At 51.2% G+C, this 22,823-nt stretch overlaps 1 protein-coding gene across 1 annotated transcript in view; it reads right to left on the reverse strand.

Moving 5' to 3' along the window:
- Positions 1 to 22,733, reverse strand: part of KDM2B (lysine demethylase 2B) — a 156,235-nt gene extending 133,502 nt beyond the window's left edge. The window contains 5 exon segments of the mRNA XM_054528336.1: positions 16,357 to 16,403; positions 17,605 to 17,683; positions 20,629 to 20,773; positions 22,607 to 22,660; positions 22,662 to 22,733. Coding sequence (XP_054384311.1) covers positions 16,357 to 16,403; positions 17,605 to 17,683; positions 20,629 to 20,773; positions 22,607 to 22,660; positions 22,662 to 22,733 — 397 coding nt within the window.
- Positions 22,734 to 22,823: the final 90 nt, after the last annotated feature.

Below are 22,823 nucleotides of genomic sequence, written 5' to 3' on the forward strand. Positions count from 1 at the left end.
GTGAGAGAATGACTGGGTATACCTACATGGCTCCATAAACGTGACATATTTACACAGGGGAGGGCTGGTCCCTCCCCTTGCCTCCCCTCCCAGAGCCTGGTACAAGCGGATCACGGGGCCAACACCTTCCATAACGAAATCACAGTTTACCTAGTAGCTTCACAAACAGAAAGGTGTCACCCACTGATGACCTCATACTACTTCATCCTAAATACTGTATTTCTTGGTTACTTGTTTCTTGTCTTTCCATCCTGCTGCTCTGTGAGTGCCGTGAGGGCAGGAGGCTTGCCTGTCTTGATCGCTACTCTATTCCAGATTTCTAGAACAGAGACTGGTGCAGACTAGGAGCTCACTCTTTGTCGAATGAGAAATGAGTGCTGTTATTTATTTTTATGTTCTGTGTGGCATCTGACACATGACTTCACAGACAAATGGCAGGTGAACTAAAGAACTGACCTGGGGGTGGTTCTGGGTGGGCATGTGTAACAAAAAGATGAACCCCCACCTGGAATCACCTGGTAGGTCCTGAGCAGCCCTGGGACAGCACAGCTCAACACAGAAGGACAGACGTGTGGAGAAGGCCTGTGTTTCCTTTTCTTTTTCTTTTTTTTTTTTTTTTTTTTTTTTGAGACAGAGTCTCACTCTGTTGCCCAGGCTAGAGTACAGTGGTGCGATCTTGGCTCACTGCAGCCTCCGCCTCTTGGGTTCAAGCGATTTTCCTGCCTCAGCCTCCCAAGTAGCTGGGACTACAGGCGCATGCCACCATGCCCAGCTAATTTTTGTATTTTTTGTAGAGACGGGGTTTCACCATGTTGGCCAAGATGGTCTCAAACTCCTGAGCTCAAGTGATCTGCCTGCCTCGGCCTCCCAAAATGCTGGGATTACAGGCGTGAGCCACTGCACCCAGCCTAATTTTTTATTTTTAGTAGAGATGGGGTTTAGCCATGTTAGCCAGGATGGTCTCGAACTCCTGACCTCAAGTGATTTGCCCACCTCAGCCTCTCAAAGTGCTGGGATTACAGGCATGAACCATGGCACCCAGCCTCCTTTTCTGAGCAATAACCACGCCTCCCACTGCCATCACCACCCTCCCCAGCACCTCCTAGGCACCCTCTTGGCCTCTGCTACTTTGCAGCTTTTCACATCACAGATGCCACTTGGGACCAGCGTTCAAGACTCCCAGTCAGGCCAGGGCCAAGCCAGGGTCCCCGCTGACTACACCTCAGCCTGCCCCGCCCTCTGATGCAAGGGAGTCAGGACTTAAGGGACTGGCTTAACTCAGCTGTATGCCTGCCTCAGACCAGGGAAGGGCTGTGGGGAGCAGCTGGGGCTGAAGTCAGAGAGGGAAGAGTATAGGGAAGAGGCCCGGGCAGGCCAAGTGACCGTCTTAGGAGCAGAAGGTCGGGAGGCTTGGTTCTAAGAAGAGCTTCCTTGGTGTGCCGGGAGCTCCGACCAGCTCCCCAGGTGTCCTGGAAGCCACAGTCTATGGGAGGGGTGGGAGGGGAAGTGGTGGGAGGAAGAAGGAAAGTCGGTTCTGTTGGGCACCTGGGCTTCAAGGACCTCCCCTCCCCCAGGGAAACAGAAATGGACAGGTCACCTGTTCATGCCACACAGCTGGGCTCCAGCCCCCACGGGGCAGCAGGAAACACAGACATGATAGAACACTACCCAGAGAGGCAGGGTGATAGCAACAGAGTGGACCAGGGAGGCAGAAGATGTAGGGAGAATCCAGAGAGTGAAAGAGACTTAAAATGCAGCTCAACCAGGCCAGGTGCAGTGGCTCATGCCTGTAATCCCAGCACTTTGGGAGGCCGAGGCAGGAGGATCACCTGAGGTCGGGAGTTCAAGACCAGCCTGACCAACATGGAGAAACTCCGTCTCTACTAAAAAAAAAAAACACAAAATTAGTCAAGCATGGTGGCGCATGCCTGTAATCCCAGCTACTCGGAAGGCTGAGGCAGAAGAACTGCTTAAACCTGGGAGGCAGCGGTTGAGGTGAGCCGAGATTGTGCCATTGCACTCCAGCCTGGGCAACAAGAGCAAAACTCCATCTCAAAAAAAAAAAAAAAAAACGAGTAACATCTATGATATATATATGAAACAAGTAGAAATTTGATCACTGAAAATGGGTATTTAATAATTTTAAGCAGTTACTGTGTTTATATATGTTTTTATTTAGGAGACATCTCGCTCTATCACCCAGGCTGGAGTGCAATGGTGCCATCATGGTTCCCTGCAGCCTCGACCTGTTGGGCTCAAGCGATTCTCCCACCTCAGCTTCCCAAAGAGGCTGGGACTACAGGCATGAGTCACCATGCCTGGCTTTATTTTCTTTGGTAGAGACAGCGTTTCGCTCTGTTACCCAGGCGGGTCTCAAACTCCTGGCCTCAAGTGATCCTACTGCCTCAGCCTCCCAAAGCACTGGGATGACAGGCATGAGCCACCTCACCCAGCCTGGACTGACCCATTTCCAGAACTCAGTTGCCTTGTGTGTAGAGGCAGGAAGAAACAGACTTTATACTTTTTCTTTCCTTCACCACAGAACCCTTTCTTCAAACAGAAGCTTTGATGACAGCCAAATACACATAAATAAAAACAAAACAAGCAGCTCAGGCTGATGCAGGAGGTGGATGGGGGGTGCTCATAATTCAGACCTAGATTCCTGGGGTTTCCCTTTGAAATTCACTGGGTTGGGGCATTTTTGGGTCCTTTCCCAGGGGCGAGGCACTGAGTTTTAGTTCCTGAATACTCCGATCACTTCCCTTAAATGTATAAAGTGGGCAGGGGCAGGGGCAGTGGGGGCAGAGGAAGAGACGGGGGCCGCCAGTCCCTTTTGGCCTGAGCTGAGAGATGAAGAATGAGCCCTCCAGCTTCCCGGTCTGATCTGTCACAGGAGCAAAGGGAACCAGGCATACAGGCTGAGTCTCTAAGCAAGAGGTTCGGCACCGGGGAGGAGGCGGGTGGCCCAAAGGGATGGAGGGGACAGATAAGTGCCAAGAATGGAATGCAGTCCTCCCAGCCTTTAGGAGCAGCCATCCCTAGAGCAGCTGACAGGGACAAGCGGCCCTTCGGACCCGCGAGGGATCCACACTACTGGGGCTCTCGGGTTCCTGAAGTCAGTGGGTTATAGGAGAAATTTTCCACATGGGGCAGTGCCTGGAGTTCCTAGGCAGGCCAGCAGCCTCCCTCCCTCCGCCGCCCACCCATCCCAGGCTCATCGGTGCTCTGGCTCCCGGGCTGCACACACATCCAACAGGTTCCAGCTGCGGAAATTAGTCCATGGCCCCGTGGCCCCTGCTTTGAAGGCTCCATCCGTCAGCTCCGAAAGCCTCGGGCTCAGGGCCAGGACGAGGCTGCTGAAAGTCATCTTGAAGGCTAATGTGAAACATACACAGGCGCGACCCCAAACTCCCCAGAGCCCTGCTCTTCTGAGAGCGCATAGAACTCTTCCACATCACAGTTCTGGAACCTTCTCCAGCATCCTCACATTTCTGGACTGGTTTTGTATTTTGTTCCTCATCCATGTCACAGAGGTAGCACTGATTAGAAAGAGCACTGGTTACAGATTCAAATCCGACTCTGCTCTACTGTTTTGAAACAGCAGTGAGGCCTGAGTTCAAGTGATACGCCCGCCTCGGCCTCCCAAAGTGCTGGGGTTACAGGGGTGCACCACTGCGCCTGGCCCCTCTCCCTGCATTTCTATCTGTCCTGGCAATTGGATGCCTCCCCTACCTGCCACTCTGGCCTCGACCTCTCTCATGAGATCCAACTCAATGTGCCCGGAACCACACCCATCTATGCCCACCCCCCAAGTTGCTTTTCTTCTGGGGGTCTATTGGAAGCATTGTGTTCTCCCAGTCACTGAAATTCAAACCCACATGTGACTCTGATGTGCCAAGTACTATCTGAGCAACTCAAAAATAGTTTGTCTCCAGGCCTCAGTTTTTCCCATTTGTGAAATGGGAAAGCAGGACTGGAAGAACTCTAAGACTCCTTCCTGAGCTTAAATGGAAAAAGTCTATGATTTTAAACCAACTTTAGGCCGGGAGCAGTGGCTCACGCCTGTAATCCCAACACTTTGGGAGGCTGAGGTGGGCGGATCACCTGAGGTCAGGAGTTCGAGACCAGCCTGGCCAACACGGTGAAACCCCATCTCTACAAAAAGTACAAAAATTAGCTGGGCATAGTTGCACGAGCCTATAATCCCAACTACTCAGGAGGCTGAGGCAGGAGAAGCTTGAACCTGGGCGGCAGAGGTTGCAGCGAGCCGAGATCAAGCCACTGCACTCCAACCTGGGTGACTTTTTTCCATGACTCTGTCTTGGGGAAAAAAAAACTTTAAAAAGGTCTGGCCGACACAGTAGCTCACGCCTGTAATCCCAGCACTTTGGGAGGCCAAGGCGGACAGATCACCTGAGGTCAGGAGTTTGAGACCAGCCTGACCAACGTGGCGAAACCCCATCTCTACTAAAAACACAAAAAATTAGCCAGGCATGGTGGTGCGAGCCTGTAATCCCAGCTACTCAGGAGGCTGAGCAAGGAGAATCGCTTGAACCTGGGAGGCGGAGGTTACAGTGAGCTGAGATGGGGCCACTGTACTCCAGCCTGAGCAACAGAGTGAGACTCTGTCTCAAAAAAAAAGTCTGGGGACAAGTCAGCCAGCTTTGATTTCCGAGGGGTGAGAACTTAGTTTTTCTCCAAAACACAGTCCATCAAGGGCAAGATCCACAGCTCCTGACTAAGCACCAGGCCAGACACAATACAGACACCCAGTAAATCTGTAAGGGAAGAAAGTGTGGAGGAGGAGGAGGAGGGGGAGGAAGAGAAGGAGGAGGAAGAGAGTGGGGGAAGAGGAGAGGGAAGAGATAACATGGGATTTGAAGACACCCAGGGCCAGGTGCAGTCCTGGCTCCACGGCCTACCAGCTGTGAGGTTCGATCCCTCCAAGCCTCAGATGCCCCACCTGGAAAAATGAATACCTAAGTCATATGACTACTGAGGAGAACAAAGTGAATCCCTGTGGCACATATGCGATAAAAGATAGGTGACTATTAGTATAATTGCATGAATACCGAATGAAATCATTTGTCATGAAGATTCAAGAAAAGGGCCAAAGAAAGCATCAGTTGGCTTGGATTCTCTCATTAGAGAGAAATCCTATAAAGACATAATATATGGGCCCTGGTGCAATGGCTCTCGCCTGTAATCCCAGCTACTTGGAAGGCTAAGGTGGGTGGATCGCTTAGGCCCGTGAGTTTGCGAGCAGCCTGGGCAACATAGCGAGACTCATCTCTACGAAAAATAAAAAATAACAACAATTAGCTGTGCATGCCCATAGTCCCAGCTACTAGGGAGGCTGAGGCAGCAAGATCACTTGAACCCAGGAGGTCAAGTCTGCAGTGAGCTGTGGTTGTGCCACTGAAGCTGTCTCAAAAAAAAAAAAAAAGAGGGCCGGGCTCGATGGCTCACGCCTGTAATCCCAGCACTTTGAGAGGCCGGAATGGGTGGATCACCTGAGCCCAGGAGTTCGAGACCAGCCTGGCCAACACGGTGAAACCCCATCTCCACTAAAATTACAAAAATTAGCCGGGCGTGGCGGCGGCTGCCCATACTCCTGGCTACTCGGGAGGCTGAGGCACGAGAACTGCTTGAACTCAGGAGGCGGAGGTTACAGTGACCCAAGATTGCACCACTGCACTCCAGCCTGGGTGAAAGAGTGAGATTCTGACAAAAAAAAGCCAAAACAAAACAAAACAAAAGGCCAGGCACAGTGGCTCACACCTGTAATCCCAGCACTTTGGGAGGCTGAGGCAGGAGGATCACCTGAGGTCAGGAGTTTGAGACCAGCCTGGCCAACGTGGTGAAACTCTGTCTCTACTAAAAATACAAAAAGTAGCGAATCCCAGCTACTTGGGAGGCTGAGGCAGGAGAATCACTTGAACCTGGGAGGCAGAGGTTGCAGTGAGCCCAGATCACACCACTGCACTCCATACTTGGCAACAGAGTGAGACTCTGTCTCAAAAAAAAAAAAAGTTTAAAAAAAGACAAACTTAGGCAACATAAGGAAATCCTGCCTCTACAAAACATTTAAAAATGATCTGGGCATGGTGGTGCACCTGTAGTCCTAGCTACTTGGGAGGTTGAGGTGGGAGAATCACATGAGACCAGGAGGTTGATGCGGCAGTGAGCTGTAATTACACAACTGGACTCCAGCCTCGGCAACAGAGCAGAACCCCCCACAACAAAGAGTATACTGTCTAGGTCCCAACCAGTGCAACAAAACAAGGAAATATATTAAAAGGCATAAAGAGGTCAGGTACTGTGGCTCACGCCTATAATCTCAGCACTTTGGGAGGCCGAAGCAGGTGGATCAAGAGGTCAGGAAATCGAGACCATCCTGGCTAACACGGTGAAACCCCATCTCTACTAAAAATACAAAAAAATTAGCCGGGCGTGGTGGCGGGCGCCTGTAGTCCCAGCTACTTGGGAGGCTGAGGCAGGAAAATGGCGTGAACCCGGGAGGCAGAGCTTGCAGTGAGCCGAGATGGCGCCACTGCACTCCAGCCTGGGCGACAGAGCGAGACTCCGTCTCAACAAAAATAAATAAATAAAATAAAATAAATAAAAGGCATAAAGATTGGAAAGAAGAAACAAAACTGCTATTGTTAATAGATGGTATAATTGCTTAACTTAAAATAGCAAACCCCCAAAAATCAAATACCTAGGAATAAACCTAAGAAGATATGCAAGTCTTCTACAAAAACCCTACAAATCAATGGAACAATATGGTATGTTCACTGAATAGAAAACTCCGTATGATAAAAACTTCCCCAGTTGATCCACAGAATCAACAAGATTCCAATCAAAATTACAGCAACCTTTAAAGAAATATGGACAAGGTGATTTTAAGATTCATATGGAAACACAAAGGGTCACAAGACAAAGCAATCTTTTTTTTTTCTTTTTTCTTTTTCTTATTTTTTTGAGACAGGATCCCTCTCTGTCTCCCAGGCTTGAGTACAGTGGCGCGATCTCGGCTCACTGCAGCCTCCGCCTCTGGAGTTCAAGCAATTCTCCTGCCTCAGCTGGGTAGGAGAGTAGCTGGGATTGCAGGTGCACACCACCACACCCAGCTAATTTTTGTGTTTTTTTCTAAAGAGGGGTTTCATCATGTTGCCCAGGCTGGTCTCAAACTCCTAGACTCAAGCGATCCTCCCTCGTAGGTCTCCGAAAGTGCTGATATTACAGGCTTAAGCCACCACGCCCGGCCTGAAAAGGAAATCTTGGAAAAGAACAAAGCTGAAGAACTTATCACATAGTGAGTCGTATCATAAAGCTAGTTAAGACAGTGTGGCACTGGCTTCATAATAGACATACCAGCCAGGAACTGACCCACACAAATGGAGTCACCTCATTTATGACAAAACAAGATTTCATTGCCAATACGGAAAGGTTTTTTTTTTTTTTTTTAAGACAGAGCTTCATTCTTGTTGCCCAGGCTGGAATGCAATGGCGCAATCTCGGCAGACCGCAACCTCCACCTCCTGGGTTCAAGCAATTCTCCTGCCTCAGCCTCCCGAGTAGCTGGGATTACAGGCACCTGCCACCACACCTGGCTTATTTTTTGTATTTTTAGTAGAGACGGGGTTTCAATATGTTGGCCAGGCTGGTCTCAAACTCCTGACCTCAGGTGATCTGCCCACCTTGGCCTCCCAAAGTGCTGGGATTACAGGTGTGAGCCACCATGCCCAGCCCAGGATTTTTTTTTTTTTTTAAATAATAATAGTGCTGGGTCAACTGGACATCCATATGGTAAAAAAGGGGAGACCTTGACCTCATCTTCCACCAAACAGAAAAATCTATTCCAGATGAACTATAGATCAAAATATGATCGTTCAAACAATAAGGCTTTCTGAGAAAAATGTGAGAATCTTCATGACCTTAGAGTAGGCAAAATTTTCTTAAGCAAGATACAAAAAGAATTAATGCAACAAGCAGAGCTAAACAGTCTGTGTTAAAATTAAGAACTTCTAGGCCAGGCGTGGTGGCTCACACCTGTAATCCCAATACTGTGGGAGGCTGAGGCGGGAGAATTACAAGGTCAGGAGTTCAAGACCAGCCTGGCCAACATGGTGAAACTCCGTCTCTACTCAAAATACAAAAATTGGCTGGGCTCAGTGGCTCACACCTGTAATCCCAGTACTCTGGGAAGCTGAGGCAGGCAGATCACCTGAGGCCAGGAGTTCAAGACCATCCTGGCCAACATGGTAAAACCCTGTCTCTACTAAAAATATAAAAATTAGCTGGGCATGGTGGCGGGCGCCTGTAATCCCAGCTACTCGGGAGGCTGAGGCAGGAGAATCGCTTGAACCGGGAGGCGGAGGTTGCAGTGAGCCGAGATCGCGCCATTGTACTCCAGCCTGGGCGACAAGAACGAAATTCCATCTCAAAAATAAATAAATAAATAAAAATTAGCCGGGCATGGTGGCGGGCATCTGTAATCCCAGCTATTCAGGAAGCTGAGGCAGGAGAATCGCTTGAATCCAGGAGGCAGAGGTTGCAGTGAGCCAGTATCACGCCACTGCACTCCAGCCTGGGCTACAGAGCAAGACTCTGTCCTGAAACAAACAAACAAACAAACAAAACAAAACTTCTGCTCATTCAAAGACACCTTTTTAGGAATGTGAAAAGACAAGCCACAAAGTGGGAGTTTTTTTTTTTTTTTTTTTTTGAGACGGAGTCTTGTTCTGTCACCCAGTCTGGAGGGCAGTGGCACAATCTCAGCTCACTGCAACCTCAGCCTCCCAGGTTCAGGTGATTCTCCTGCCTCAGCCTCCTAAGTAGCTGGGATTACAGGTGTGAGCCACCACACCCTGCCTCTCATTTTTGTATTTTTAGTAGAGATGAGGTTTTACCATGTTGGCCAGGCTGGTCTCAAACTCCTGACCTCTGGTAATCCGCCCACCTCAGTCTCCCAAAGTGCTGGGATTACTGGCATGAGCCACCACCCCCCACCTGGGAATATATATCCGACAAAATACTCACATCCAGAATATATAAAGAACTCTAATGTTATAGTCTGAATTGTGTCTACCTATAAAATGTATATATTAATATGTTGAAGTCCTCACCCCCAGCACCTCAGAATGTAACCATATTTGGAGATAGGGTCTTTAAAAAGGTAATTAAGTGAAAATGACGTCGTTAGGGTGAGCCCTCATCTAATATGACTGGTGTCCTTATAAGAAGAGTTTAGGGGCTGGGCACCGTGGCTCACGCATGCAACTGCAGCACTTCGCGATGGCGAGGCGGGAGGATCACTTGAGCCCAGGAGTCTGAGAACAGCCTGGGCAACAAAGCGAGACCCGTCTCTACAAAAAACAAGAGTTTAGGACAGACATGCAAAGGGAAAACCACATGAGGGCAGGCAGAAGACAGCCAACTACAAGCCAAGAAGAGAAACCTTCAAAGAAACCACAGCTGCTGCCACTTTGATCTCGGATTCCTTGCCTCCAGAATTGTAAGAAAATATATTTCTTTTTTTTCTTGTCTTTTTTTTTTTTTTAGACGGAGTCTCACTCTATCACCCAGGCTGGAGTATAGTGGTGCAATCTCGGCTCACTGTAACCTCCACCTCCCGGGTTCAAGCCATTCTCCGGGTTCAAGCAATTCTCCTGCCTCAGCCTCAGGAGTAGCTGGGATTACAGCTGTGCACCACCATGCCCGGCTAATTTTTGTATTTTTAGTAGACACTGAGTTTCGCCATGTTGGCCAGGCTGATCTAGAACTTCTGACCTCAGGTGATCCACCCACCTCAGCCTCCCAAAGTCCTGAGATTATAGGCGTGAGCCACTGCGCCCAGCCTAAGAAAATAAATTGTTGAAGGCCCCATCTGTGGTACTTTCTTATGGCAGCCCAAGCAAACAAATACACCTTACAATTAATAAAAGACAACCCTTTGAAATAATGGAGAAAAGACCTGATGAGACATTTCAGAAAATATCCAATCATGAAACAAAGGCCAGGTGCAGTGGCTCGCACCTGTAACCCCAGTCCTTTGGGAGGTCGAAACAGGAGAATTGCTTGGGCCCAGACGTTTGAGACTAGCCTGGGCAACATGATGAAATCTCATCTCTACGAAAAATACAAAAGCGTGGTGGCGGGCGCCTCTAATCCCAGCTACTCGGGAGGCTGAGGCAGGAGAAACGCTTGAACCCAGGAGGTGGAGGTTGCAGTGAGCCAAGATGGTGCCACTGCACTTCAGCCTGGGCAACAAGAGCGAAACTCCATCTCAAAAAAACAAAGAAACAAAAACACACACACACATACACACAAAAAAAGAAAAGAAATCTACAACTACACACAACAAACAATATGGACGAATTGTATATACACAAAGCTGAGCAAAAGAGGCCAAAAACTAAAGAAGACATCCTCCACGATTTCACTGGCACAAAATGTGAAAACAGGCAAAATTCATCCATGGGGCTAGAAGTCAGGTTCACTAGCAGTGGAGGGTGGAGACTACATGGGCAGACGCAGGGGATTCTGGGTACTGGTTACCCTGATGTGTTCAGTTTCTTAAAATTAATCGAGCTACGTGGTTACCATATGTGCACTTTTCTGTATGTATATTATACTTCAATGAATGGGGTTTTTTTAAGGGTACAGTGTTACAGAAATGGAAACTGCCTTTTTGTAAAAAAAAAAAAAAAAAAAAAAAAGCTTGGAGCTAGGAACAGACTGCTGATGGAGAAAAGCCCAATTTTAGGACATTAGAGAAGAGTCTGCAGCCCCAAGTTGTGGCCTGAACACCTGGTAGTGCACAAATCCCTTTCTCAAACGGCCACATCCCATGGTGCAGTGCCCAGGGCAAGGTAAGACGCTGGAAGACAAAGGCTGCAAGACACAGGCTGCGACCCCGCAATGACTGGGAGGGCTGGCCCAGCCTTCCCCACACACTGCCCTCCGAAGCAGACTCTCACGTCTGTTAGGGCTGTGTTTATGTCACCCAGCAACCCTGGAGAATCACTGCTTCCCCACTTTCAGTCCACGTGGTTCTGCGGGCTGACCCCAGCCAGCAGCTCCAGTCTGGCTCAAGGCTGTGGTAAGACTGTCAGAGCCAATCCAGAGGCATTTAAGGGAATGACTGAGGTTTTGGGAAGGACCCTGAGCTGGCAGGATAGACGCCTGAAGCTGCTGTGGGCCCCTTCTTCACCCACCCTCCCTACCCTCCCATGGGGAGAAGCCTGCCAAGAATGAAGCAGAAAGAGGGAGTCGAAGTGGGAAGCAGAAAGGAGAAACAGACTCAACTTCTCAAGATCCCGGAGCATCCAGACATAGATGTCCCCGGAGGTTACATGCTGAACTTACGACCTGAGTCTATGAATTTCTTTTTGCTTAGGACAGATAGAGTTACATTTGTCACTTAGGTCACTTATAACAAATGTGCCCTATCACCACTCTCTGGAAGCCTGTGTGCAGCTCAGAGACCGAAATGGGCATAATAATTCCCCAGGCCAACTGCAGTCAGCGGCCTCCCTCAGAGTTCAGAGCAGCTGTCCCTCTGCAAAGCACTTGAACATTCATCGCTCCATTTGATCATCACAGAAATACCAAGGGAGAGGGGGCTGGATGACTGTTCCTGCTTTCTTTTTTCTTTTCTTTCTTTTTTTTTTTGAGACAGGATCTCACTCTGTTGCCCTGACAGAGTGTAGTGGAGTGCGGTGGCGTGATCTTGGCTCACTACAGCCTCAAACTCCTAGGCTCAAGTGATCTGTCCCACCTCAGCCTCCTGAGGAGCTGGGACTACTGAGGCATGCCAGCAAGCCCAGCTCATTTTTGTGTTTTGGGTTTTTTGGGTTTTTTCGTTTTTTTTTTTTTTTTTTTTTTTTTTGAGACAGAGTATCGCTCTTGTTGCCCAGGCTGGAGTGCAATGGCCAATCTCTGCTCACTGCAACCTCTGCCTCCAGGGTTCAGGCAATTCTCCTGCCTCAGCACCCCAAGTAGCTGGGATTACAGGCGCCCACCACCATGCCTGGCTGATTTTTTTGTATTTTTAGTAGAGACAGGGTTTCACCATGTTGGCCAGGCTGGTCTCAAACTCCTGACCTCAGGTGATCCACCTGCCGCAGCCTCCGAAAGTGCTGGGATTACAAGCGTGAGCCACTGCGCCTGGCCATTTTTGTGTTTTTTGTAGAGACGAGGTTTTGCCATGCTCCCCAGGCTGGTCTTGAACTCCTGGCCACAATCGATCCTCCTACCTTGGCCTCCCAAAGTGCTGGAACTACAGGCGTGAGCCACCGCACCCAGCCTACATATCTTTAACATGCTTTTGGGTCAATTATTCTGGCTGGATTATCTGACACATCTGACACACTGGCCGGCTGCTTTCATCCTCCACACAGACACCAGAGTTGGCTTCTATAAAACTTCAATCAAATGACCTCACTGCACAGCCACTAGCATGGCTATCGTCAAAGAGACAGACAATAATAAGTGTTAACAAGGATGTAGGGAAACCAGAACCCCTACACACTGCTTATGGGAGTGTAAAATGACACAGCTGCTTTGGTAAACAGTCTGGCAGTTCCTCAGTAAGTTAAACACAGTTACCATATGATCCAGCAATTCCACTCCTAAAGATATACCCAAGATAAGTGAAAATACATGTTCAACAAAAACCTGTATGTGAATATTCGTAACAGCCAAAAAGTAGAAACAACCAAAATGTCCATCAACAAACGTGGTCCAAAAACAAATGTTTTTGGATAAACAAAATGTAGTCTATCCATGCAATGGAATATTATTCAGCCAAGAAAGAGAGTGAAGTATTGCCTCATGCTGCAACATGGATTGCCTTGAGAACATGACACCAAGTGAAAGGAGCCAGACACAAAGGATTGTGTGTTCTATGATTCCACTTGAATGAAATGTCCAGAATCAGCAACTTCATAGAGACACAAGGCAGATTAGCAGTCATGCTAATCTAACAGCGATGGGGGAATTGATACAGGGTTTCTTTTGGGGGTGACAGAAATATTCTGGAATTTATTGGGGATGGTTATACAGCATTGTGAATATATTAAAACCAGTGACTTGTGCCTTTTCTTTTTTTGGGAAAGAGTCTCACTCCGTCACCCAGGCTGGAGTGCAGTGGTGCAATCTCAGCTCACTGCAACCTCTGCCTCCCAGGTTCAAGTGATTCTCCTGCCTCAGCCTCCCGAGTAGCTGGGATGACAGGAATGTGCCACCACACCTGGTGAATTTTTGTATTTTTAGCAGAGATGGGGTTTCACCATGTTGGCCAGGCTGGTCTTGACTTGAGGCCAGGACCTCAAGTGATCTGCCCACCTCGACTTCCCAAAGTGCTGGGATTATAGGCGTGAGCCACCACGCCTATTTTAAAATGGTTAAGCGGCAACTTTTATAGTATGTGAATATTATCTCAATTTTTTTTTTTTTTTTTTGAGACAGTGTCTCACTGTGTCGCCTGGGCTGGAGTGCAGTGGCGTGATCTTGGCTCACTACAACCTCTGCCTCCTGGGTTCAAGCGATTCTCCTGCCTCAGCCTCCCGAGTAGCTGGGATTACAGCCACCCGCCACTACACCCAGCTAATTTTTTGTATTCTTAGTGGAGACGGAGTTTCACCATGTTGGCCAGGCTGGTCTCAAACTCCTGACCTTGTGATTCGCCTGCGTCGGCCTCCCAAAGTGCTGGGATTTCAGGCATGAGCCACGGCACCCGGCCACTCATCTCAATTTTTAAAATGTGGCCAGGTGCATGGTTCAAGACCAGCCTGGCCAATGTAGTAGCAAGACCCCATCTCTACAAAAATAAGTAAATAACTAACTGGGTGTGGTGGTACACACCTGTGGTCCCAGCTATTCTCCAGGCTAAGGTCGGAGGATCGCTTAGGCCCAGGAGTTGCAGGCTGTAGTCAGTCATAATCACACCGCTGCACCCTAGCTTGGACAAAAGCACGAGACTGGTCTCTAAAACATATAAATAAAATTAAATAAAAATGTTTCAAACCCATCCCAAGAAAATAATCACATCACAGAGATACTCCCTTCACCCCACTTTAAAGCTGCCCAGTGGCTTCCCAACACACTAGAAGTCAAACCCAAATTCCCTACAGGAACCTGGGAGGCCCTCACATCCCAGCTCCATGGCCTCTGCCACCTCTTCTGCCGCTTTCTCACTCACTCACTCAGTTCCGCACTCCAAGTTTATCCCCCCACTTCCCTTGTGCCCTTGCTCTTCCCTCAGCCTAGAATGTCTTTTCCCACAGCTGATTCTTATCAGTCAGGTCTCTCTTCAAATGCCCCCTTCATCCCAGAGAGGCCCTCCCTGACCACCCTGTCTAAAATGAAGCCCTACCACGTGCCATGCCATTATTCTGTTTATTTTTACATAGCCCTGTCGCCATCAGAAAAGACATTTCATTTTATCATTATTATTTATTTTAGAGATAGGATCTTGCTCTGTTTCCCAGGCTGGAGGGAAGTGATGCAATCATGGCCTGCAGGCGCAAACTCCTGGGCTCAAGTGATCCTCACGCCACAGCCTCCCAAGTAGCTACAACTACAGGCACACACCACCACACCAGGTTAAAATTTTTTTTTTTTTTTTTTTTTTTTTTTGGAGATGGAGTCTCGTTCCGTCGCCCAGGCTGAAGTGCAGTGGCACGATCTCAGCTCACCACAACCTCTGCCTCCTGGGTTCAAGCTATTCTCCTGCCTCAGCCTCCCAAGTAGCTGGGACTACAGGCGCCTGCCACTATGCCCGGCTAATTTTTGTATTTTTAGTAGAGACGGGGTGTCACCATGTTGGCCAGGCTGGTCTCGAAATCTTGACCTTGTGATCCTCCCGCCTCAGTCTCCCAAAGTGCTGGGATTACAGGTATGCGCCACTGTGCCCGGCCTAATTTTTTTTTTTTTTTTAGAGATGGGGTCTCACTAAGTGTTGCCCAGGCTGGGCTCAAACTCCTGGCCTCAAGCAATCCTCTCGCCTCAGCCTCCCAAAGTGCTAGGATTACACGCATGAGCCACTGTGCCCAGCCAGATATATCATTGTAAACACTGTTTACTTTTTTTTTTTTTTTTGAGACAGGGTCTCACTCTGTTACCTAGGCTGGAGTGCAGTGGCACGATCTCAGCTCGCTGCAGCCTCCGCCTCCTGGACTGAAGTGATCCTCTCACCTCGGCCTCCAGAGTAGCTGGGACTACAGGTATGCACCACCACACCCAGCTAATTTTTTGTAGAGACAGGGTTTCACCATGTTGCCCAGGCTGGTCTCAAATTCTTGGGCTCAAGCAATCTGCCTGTCTCGGCCTTCCAAAGCGCTGGGATTACAAGCATGAGCCACCACCCTCGACCTACTGTTTACTTCTTTTTTTTTTTTTTGAGACGGAGTCTCACTCTGTTGCCCAGGCTGGAGTGCAGTGGCGCCATCTCTGCTCACTGCAAGCTCTGCCACCTCCCGGGTTCACGCCATTCTCCTGCCTCAGCCTCCCGAGTAGCTGGGACTACAGGCACCCGCCACCACGCCTGGCTAATTTTTTGTATTTTTAGTAGAGACGGGGTTTCACTGTGTTAGCCAGGATGGTCTCGATCTCCTGACCTCATGATCCACCCACCTCGGCCTCCCAAAGTGCTGGGATTACAGGTGTGAGCCACTGCACCCGGCCACTGTTTACTTCTTGACTGCCTCTTGTACCCACCAAGAGGGCAGGGAACTTTTCCATCCGTTTGCAACTCTGACCTTGCCTACCAAGTAGCTAAAAAGTGTTTTTCTGGAAAGAATAGATTGATTGAACAACTGCCTGTAAGATCTGAAATGCCACCTACTAACTGGCCGAGTGTCCAGAGTACTAAGTCATCAGCCACCTGCAGGTGCTCAGGGAGCTCATGTGCATTTGCTGAGCTCACAGTTCCAAGCCCTGCCCCAGGCCTGTCTAGAACCCCAAGGAAGCAGGAGGAACAGCCCCTCCCCTCGAAAGCCTGAAAGCCTATGAGGGATCATAAAGCACCCAGTGTTTACCCGGCAACCCACAAACAAATGCAGAGGAGAGATCTCAGATTGCGTCGCTGACACCCAGGCTGGAGACAGCGTCCAATTGGGCCTCATAAAACTGTGTACCGGCAAATGCCCTCTGATACAGCTTCTTAAGACTTTGCAACCCTACCTGTTCTCCAGAATGAAACGGTTGCAGCTCACACCTGCTCCTGTCTCCTCCCGTGGGGACTTTGTTTTCAGAGGCAGTTAAAAGTCTAAATGGGCAGGTGGTGACCGCCTCTTTCCCCTTCCCTACTTCAGCATGTCTGAGCCACACACACAGCAAGCGACTTACCCACTAGGAGTTTGACGTCTCGGACTGTGAAATCAGGGTCAGGCATCCTGGGGAAAGAGGAGCACAGACCTTTGGTGAGAGGCCAGAAACAACAGAGCTAGACTCTACCCTGGGCCCAGGGGCAAGCCATTTTTCCAAGAGAGGTCCTTTCCCCTCAGTTTGGGAACTCAAAATGAGAACATCCAGAGGGAGAGAAGTAGACAAGTTGATGCCTCCAGGGAGGGTCACCCCAGAACCACTGAGGCCCTTCCCTACCCCAAGAGGCAACTCAAACCTGAACCTCAGCAGAGGGTGGGACATCCACTGTTCATCCCATTTTCCCAGGGAAGCTGGAAGTGTGGGGTCAAAGGTAAGGGCCAGAGCTAGACATTCAAATGCCTGCTTTCTTTTAGGGTGGGTAGCCCTCTCTATGTCTCTTTCTCCCTCTAGAAAATACTCTCCATAAGGAGTTTTATACAAAGTGGGACGGACCCCTTTAAGTTCAGAGGGAAAAAAAGACACGCATTGTACTAGTTCCAGGGATGTGGTAATATGGGCTACAATTCACTATTAATTAACAATGATGCCCAAGGTTTAAATCCTACTCATAGCAATGGACTCTTGAGCAAGTCTGGGAGCAGATGCTGGAGAGAGGCTGCCTGGGATGACACCCCAAGCCTCCTCCCCTACCCCTGCCCAAGGGCCACAAACCTGTTCTTCCAGCCTGCCTCCCAGACCTCTCCCCTCACCTGGAGCTCTGACAGATCTCAGTGAATGAAAACATAGTGGAGGGGCAGGCTGCAGGGCAGGCAAAGAAAGGGGAGACATTGGCACCCCAGGAAACACACGTAGTGGGAATCTGCGTAAGAAACATGTATCTAGGTGCCCTAGATCTGGGCTTAGAGGCTGGCTAGTCTCTTTGCAGCTCAGGCTCTGCCTCAGTCTCCTGATCTGGAGCAAGGGGAAGGAGGAGAGGTACAATTCTCTGTAGGAGGTCACTGAGTGTAACTGGGATGGGTCAGGGAAAAAAGTCAACACTGCTTAATTACCCTATGTCCTCTCTCTGCCCAAAGTCCCTGCAAAAGACCAGTCTTTGGAGAGTGTTTCCCCTTTGTCAGGCCTTGAACAAGGAGATGCTGTTCCCAGATCATGAAAAAAGATCCTTCTCAGTGATGAGAGGTGGGAAGAGGGTGGAAGAAATCCATCCCAAGCTATAAAGTATGTTAGGGAGGAAGACGGGGGAAGGAGCGATTAGTTTCAGCAACTTACTTAATTCCCAGTCCATCCTTTTCTCGAAATATCAGGGGAACCCTGAGAGCTTCTCTCTGTACGTACTCATAGTTGAAATCTGTTTGGATATTTGAATTAAAACAAGTTGGTTAAGTCACGAAGGAGCAAATGAACCGGGATCTGTTGGTTAGGGGAAGAAAACTGATTGACGAAGGGGCAGGGGGTCCAGGAGATGCAGGCACCAGCTGTACAGCAAAAGCTCCTTGGAAAATGATCGGGAAATGGATTAGGCAAAGCCCAAGAGAAGCCATGCCAACGATCAGCTCCTCTGCCTACTCAGTCAGTCATTCTCGGCATGCCCCACCGGTCCAAACTTGTCAATGAACAGCTCAAGGCCAGCGAGGGTTGGGGAGGAAGACTCAAAAGAGCCCCGCACAAAAAGCGCCCCAGCCATTGCTGAGAAAGAGGGATAGACAGAGACACGCATCCCAAGCCGCGCTCGGAAAGTAAAGGGACTGCAAAATTGAAGAATGCCACCTGGGAGGATCTGAAGGCCCAGAGAGGAGGCTGGGAGGAGGCCCCTCATTGTAGCTGAGCATCAGTGAAAATCTTATTGTAATATCCTGCATAGTGAAGGGGAGGGGGAAAAAGCCGGTTTCCCTGGAAACTGTGTATTTGGTGCCAAAATAACTAGGGAACTGGGCACAGCTTTGTTGTCTTAAGAGTGAAATTCTGCTGTAGCCATCACAGTCCTTGCTTCAGCTGGATAACCGGGAGGGAGGCTCCCCAGGGGAAGGCTGTGTAAAGGGGGCATAGCAAGACCCGAGGAAAATTCACAGGCTCGCTCTCTGTCTGGGGTTTTTCTAGTACAGTCCCCAAATCCTTACCCAAAGTCCTGGAGGATGAAGGAGGCCTCTAATTTCTTTCCTTCCCCAATTCTGAAACCAGTGAATCTGACCCAGCCATACACCCCTGAATATGAAGGTGATGGGGCTTGAGATAAATTCTCACGTCCCCCAAATCCTCAGGTAACTAAAGTAATCCGCAAGGTAAGAAGGCCTCTCCGACCATCAGAAGGCAGACAGAAGAGGCCTCAGGCCACTGAAGCTGCTAGCCCAGGGAAACAGTTCACAGGGCAGCCTTGGGGGAGGAAGAGGCCAAGACAACTCCCCACCGAAGAGAGACAGAGAACAAAACCCAAAGCCGGGGAAAGCCCTGACCTCAGCAGCTCAGATCCCCAGGGGCTCACAGTGAATGGGGATTCCTAAGGATTTAAAGGAAGAGAAGTTTAAGAAGCTTCTATTTTGAATCCAGGCTAAGGGCTCCTGTTTCTAAGCTCCTCCCTCAAGTTTTGGGGCCAGATCTGAATTAAAGAGCAAAGCCCTGAGCCCTCCCCTTTGAAAGAAGCCGGGACAGCAGATCTAAGGATACACTTTAGCTCTCCCTGGCTGGAATACCGGCCCTCTAGACCCACCCACCCTAGGCACCCCATCCCCCAGGGTCAGCTTCAACTTCCTCAAATCAGCCTGAGAAAAAGCTCTGAAATCCTGGGCTGAGAATTCCTCCCAAATGACTAGGAAGAGTTTGCATACTGTTTGCACATAGGATCCGCCAAACGACTCAACTCGGTAAAAATGGGGGAAGAAAGGAGAGGAATTAAAATTCCACTTATGCAGAGAAAATTTAAATCCGCTGGGACTAGCACCCTACTCTAGGACCAGGCAGGCTGGGAGAAATTTCTTCTTCCCTCCCCCAACAAATACCCCTCACCACCGGAGCCCAGCGCCCCAGGAGGCGATGGGCACAAAAGAGAAATCGCAAAACTGCAAAGCTGGGAGTCTCTTCTCAGAGCTAACCCCACAACCACAGCCACTCAACCAGAACCTGGAGGAGGGAAGGAGGCACTCCAGGTTATCAGCTCACTGAGGGATGGAAAGGTTTTCCAAGGGGCGTGGGGGGAACAAAATAGAAACTTTGTAACTTAAAAGAAATTGAAATATCTGAAAGGGAAAAAGGAGTGAAGGGCCTGGGAAGGCTAGGTAGGGCGTGTTCAAAACCCCAATCCCGCAGGCAATGCTAGGTTCCTCAACCAGGAGCCACACTGGCTGCAGGCTGGGAAGGCCAGGGCTCTGGAGGGCTCAGAGGCAACCCAGGGCGTCACCTTAACATCTGGAGGGTGACCCCCACCACCCTCCTAGTAGGAGAGCCAGGGAGAAACCCAGGCCCGTGAAGGTCTCCAAAACCCTGGAGGCGTCCCCAAATTCCGCTCTAAATTGGGTGGGCCCACAAGGAACAGAGCTCTCCAAGTCTCAGGCCTGGGAGGAGACCCATTTCTTCACTTCAAACTGCCAGGGGACAGGGATCTCCCCCAGAAGCCTGAAGGGAAGTCACCCCCTAACCCCAATTCCTGGCTTCAACCTGTCAAGTCTGTAGCGCTAGACAGCTCGGGCCCAGGTAGGGGTTCAGGTCAACAGCTTCAGGGCTCATGGGGTCCCTGATCCAATCTGGCAGAGCCCATGGGGGAATGCGGCTCTGCGGACCCCAGGCCTAAGGGGGCATCGTCCCGAACACCCGACGCGCCCCCATCACCAGTTCCTCACTGGCAGGCCCCGAGCGGGAACGGGATTGGGAAGGCTTCAGGCCTGGGGGGCCTAACCCCGATGCCCCAGGGGCGCCCTGAACCCAGTTCCAGCCAGGCGGCGGCACCTCAGGCAGCGCAGGGAGCGCGACCAGCTCGGGGAGGGGGAGGACGCGGCGCTCCCGCCCTCCTTCGGTCCGCCTGTCCATCCCCAGGTCCCTCTGTCCGCCGGCCCCCTGGCTCTGCCCACCCTGGGGCTGGTGGTGGGCGCGGGCCGGGCCTAGGCCCATGCCCGGCCCCCCTTACTGCCTGCCCTCCTCCCTCACCACCCCACCCCACCCCCCCAGTGCTCGGCCTCGTTTCGTCACCGGATCCCCTGGAATGGGGGACGCGGGCGCGAAATACGAACCCAGCCACCGGCAGCTCCCTCCCCACGTGCGCTCGGCCCGCAGCGCAGAGGGCGGCCCGGGGAGGGGGCGCCTCACCTTTGCCCTCCATGGCGTGCACAAAGTCCCCCTGGTACAGCTGGCTGCGAAGCTTCTCCTCCAGGCTGAAGCCGCGGACGCTGACGATCTCCTCCACGTCCGACAAGTCCTCGTTCTCGTCGTATCGCTGGCGGTCAATCGGGCGCTGCGAGGACCCAAACCAGAGAGCCCGGGACATTATTGTGGGGGCTGGAGGTCGACTCTCAACCTGGGCCCAGCACTAACAGGTGCAGCAGCCGAGCGCCCCCTGCACCCCACCATTGCAACCCAAGCAACTTTGCGCAATTGCCAAAGATGCTGAAAAGCAGGACAAGGAGAGGGGCCCGCACCCCGAGGGTCCAGCTGCGCTCTACACGGGGTACTCCCCTCCGGTGTCTTCGGAAGCCACTGAAGGGACATCTGGGGGCCCTCCCCTGCCCCCCGCCCCCGAAATGTGTTGGGCTTTGCCCACTCGGCCGGGAGCCTGGTTATGTAACCCGCGAAGGGGGCTCCGGACACGGGCTGGCGGGGCAAATGTAGGCCCCAGGAGGAGCCGCTGCGGCGCCCGGCTCGGCGGTAACAGCAGCCCCAGCGGCCGCGGCGGCAGAGCCGGGAAGCCGGAACCGGGGGCCGGCGGCATTTCTAAAGCTGGAGCCGCCCCCGAGCTACCGGGGAAGCTGGAAAGCTGAAATGGAAGGGCTGAGACCCCAGCCGCCCCCGCCGCCCGCCCGCCAGTGCAAGAAGAGGAGGTGGGGGGAGGAGGATCGGGGCTTGGAAGGGGGAGAGGCAGACGGCCCGCCACAAAGCTCGTATCGGAGACCCCAAAACGCACCAGCAGCTGCCTCATCTCCCCACAAGCGCGCGCGCACACTCACTTCCTAAGGAGACTCCCCCACCACTCCCCGCATCCCCCTGCCTCCTCCCTCCACCGCCCAGCGCCCGGCCCCGCAGCCCCCCAGATTCCGGGCGAACCCCGAGCCCGCTCAGCACCCCCTCCACGCCTTTCCCCGATACCACCTCCCCACTTAAGTGTCTGAGACTCTAAGCCTCACAAGGGGCTGGAGGAGTAAGCAGCTTGCTTCCTTTTGCATGCAATTTATTATATTTTTTTCCCGGTCCTCTTGCAAAATACAGAAAAGGAAAGAAAAGGCAGCGAGAAACAACCAAAAAAAAAAAAGATCTATCATATGCCAGATACAGATTTGGAAAAAAAAAAAAAAAAAAGCTACACACCAATCTTCTTCCAGAGTCTTTCTCTGCCTCCATTTTTTTAGGAGAGTTCACCAATTAATTGTCAACACTCCTGCCCCCTGCATTTTGGCCGAGGGGGGAAGGAGGGAAGACCAAAGAAAACAAACCAAAAAATAAATAAATAAAGCAAGCCAGAGCCGAGATCTACAAAGTTTTGCACCAACACTTAGGCAGATCCGTTTGCAAAGTCCTAGGAAACCATTTTCAGCAGTTGTGGGGGGGGGGAGGCGTCGACGTCATAATCCCCGGAACGTAAACATTGTTGCCGATCGCGCTCGGAGCCCGCGGCCGGGCTAGTTGGGGGGGCTCTCGGCCCGGGCTTGGGGGGGTGGGGGCGGCGGCCCGAGGAGGTGTGGGGCGGGGAGGGAGCCCGGGAGGCACCGGGCGCCGTTAGCGCCGTGGCATCGCTGTTTTGTTGTTGGGTCACGAGTGCGCCTCTGCACGCAGGCGCCGCCGCCGCCCGGGAGTTGTGTGCAGAGCTGACTTTTGGAGGGCCGAGTTGCAGGCGGCGGGCGCATCCCGGAGATGGCGGGGCAGGGAGGGAGGGAAGGAGGAGGGGGCGGGGAGGGAGGTGCAGATTTGCACGGCTGGCCTCAGCGGGAGGCGCGGAAATGCAAGCCGAGCATGCTGGCGTGAAAGCCCCCGGGGCCTGGCACCCCCAAAAACGACCCCCCACCTCCGTTCCTGCCCTCACTGTCCAGGGCTACCCCTCTTCCTTTTCTTTCATCCACCCCTCCCCCAACATTACCTGTATGGCCGACTCAAATTCAAAGCATTTTGTATATATAACTGTTTTCTTTTTTTTGCTTTTCTGCTGCATGTCTTTTTCGTGGGGGGTGATCCTCTGCATATCCCCCCATTTGCGGACCTGCCATGAGGAGGAGGCATTTGGGGGGCTCAGAAGGAAATTAGCTCGGCTCCATACCTATAAGGACTGCCTAACTTTTAAACTCCCGGCACTCAAA

Source organism: Pongo abelii, chromosome 10 (genome assembly GCF_028885655.2).
Source record: "Pongo abelii isolate AG06213 chromosome 10, NHGRI_mPonAbe1-v2.0_pri, whole genome shotgun sequence".
Taxonomy (NCBI): Eukaryota; Metazoa; Chordata; class Mammalia; order Primates; family Hominidae; genus Pongo; species Pongo abelii.